Source organism: Octopus bimaculoides, chromosome 1 (assembly GCF_001194135.2).
Source record: "Octopus bimaculoides isolate UCB-OBI-ISO-001 chromosome 1, ASM119413v2, whole genome shotgun sequence".
Lineage (NCBI taxonomy): Eukaryota > Metazoa > Mollusca > Cephalopoda > Octopoda > Octopodidae > Octopus > Octopus bimaculoides.
The window spans coordinates 4,186,220-4,188,387 of NC_068981.1; the positions used below are offsets into that span (position 1 = coordinate 4,186,220).

At 37.9% G+C, this 2,168-nt stretch overlaps 1 protein-coding gene across 1 annotated transcript in view; it reads right to left on the minus strand.

Annotated features, from left to right (window-relative positions):
• Positions 1 to 797: 797 nt before the first annotated feature.
• Positions 798 to 2,168, minus strand: part of LOC106882206 (uncharacterized) — a 9,113-nt gene continuing 7,742 nt past the window's right edge. The window contains exon 2 of the mRNA XM_014932801.2: positions 798 to 951. Within this exon, the coding sequence (XP_014788287.1) occupies positions 813 to 951 (139 nt within the window). The 3' untranslated portion in view covers positions 798 to 812. The remainder of the gene's footprint in view (positions 952 to 2,168) is intronic.

The following is a 2,168-nucleotide window of genomic DNA, read 5'->3' on the forward strand; positions in this document are numbered from 1 at the left end:
CATGTTTTTTGAAGCCTGGTATTTATTCTGTCTCTGAGTGGGGGAGGGGAGCAGGGTTGAAAAATTCATAAATTTTAAAATGTGATACAAGCTTCCCATTTAAAAGTGACCTAAATTAAAAGCTTGCATTAAAATTTCATGTTAATTCATGTCCCAAACACCATAACGACTAAGATGGATCACTAAATTCTTCATTATTTTGAAAATTAAGCAAAACAAAGGCAATGCATTTCAACAGAAATATGGCCATCAACAGTGTCATTGTTTAACGTCCATTTTCCATGCCTGCATAGGTAGGATGGCTGACAGGAGCTGGTCAGGTAGAAAACATGCCCTAAGCTACTGTGCCTGTTTTGGCAGGGATTTTACACCTGGATGCCCTTCCTAACACCAACCACTCTGCAGAGTGGACTCAGAACTTTTTATGTGACACAGGCTCAGGTGAGGTTAGTTTTGGCAAGATTTTCACAGCTGGATGCCCTTCCAGATACCAACCACGTTACAGTGAGTTCTGGATGCTTTTAACGTGGCACCAGCACTGGCAAAGTAATCAAGTAACTCACAAGACAAGGAATTATGAGAGGGGCAGGGGCATTTGAGGAAGGGAACTTGTGTCAGAGGGTGAAAGGTTAGAGTGTGACAAAGAGACAGGAGCAGGTGTCCTGCCACAACAGAGAGCGAGATAAGAGGAAGTGATCCAGCAATGAAAGAGTTAATGACTGCTTTCCCTGTTTGCATCAGTTGGATGGTTTGATAGGAGCCAACGGAACCAGAAACCCCAAAACAAAACAATCACTAAATCGGCTTTGGACTTACCAAAGTTTTATCACCGTGGGCGGACACTGACTGATGTTTCCATAGATTTTATCAATGAAAGGAAGAACTTCTTTCCATTTATTCTGTTCACCATATGCTTGTACTGCCAAAATTACAAAACTTTCATAACAAATTCTGAAATAAAGGGAAACACAAGATAAATTTAAATATCTTCTATATACTGTCAGTTAAGTCAAATAAGCAAATACAATCATTCATCAACAGGTGCTTGCGTAGTATACTTAAAATCAGATGGCCCGAACACGTAAGCAATATGGAGCTATGGCAAAGAACAAATCAAGTTTCGATTAGGGAGCAAATATTTAAGAAAAAGTGGAAGTTGATTGGTATCACAATTGGAAAAGACACACCAAATGTAGCAAAAAGTGCTTTACAGTGGAATCCGGATGGATATAGAAAGAGGGGTAGGCCTAAGAATTCGTGGCGTAGATCAACACAAAAGGAACTAGAGAAAGGGGGACATTCATGGCAGAGTATAAGTACAGAAGCGAAAAATTATGCGACATGGAAGTCAATTATAAGTGGCCTATACTCTGCGTTGGAAGGTTAAAGGCAAGAAAGAAAAAAAAGAAAAAAATATACTGTCACAAACTGTGTATATATATTATGACCATGTACACATACAAACTGTATCGTACATGTTATCAATATGTACACCTAAAGCACATAATTTTAACATTAATACTTTTACTGGTGATATCATGTTGGTCCTGGATATGTAAAGACGTCACTGCACTCTTTGTTCTTCATATGCATAACATACAGGGGTTGGACAAAATAATGGAAACGACTAGCATCATAGCATCATAATTTTGAAATATCTATAAAACCATCAAAAGCTTGTTTATTTTTATGTTTTTTGATTTATTATTAGTGTTGCTTAATATGTTTTGCTAAAATTGCTGTTTCTTTCCAGATATCATAAGAAAAGGGTAATTAAAATTCATTAAAATGACAGATCTATTGGACTTTCAAAGAGGTCAAATTGTTGGTGCTTTTATGGCAGGTGCTAGCATAGTGAAAACAGCCGAAATGTTTGGTGTATCAAGAAGTACTGTCTCAAAAGTAATGACAGCCTTTGAGAAAGAGGGAAAAACCTTCTTGTCGAAACAAAACTCCAGAAGAAAACCAAAATTTTCAGATAGATAGGAGCGTCAGACTATTGTGCGAATTGTTAGAAAAGATCACAAAAGTACAGCCCCCAAAATTACTACAGAGCTTAATGACCACCTCGAGAACCCAGTTTCCACAAAAACTGTTTGCTGGGAGCTGCACAAAGCCAGATTTCATGGGAGGGCTGTAGTCGGAAAACCACTACTTTCAAAAACAAA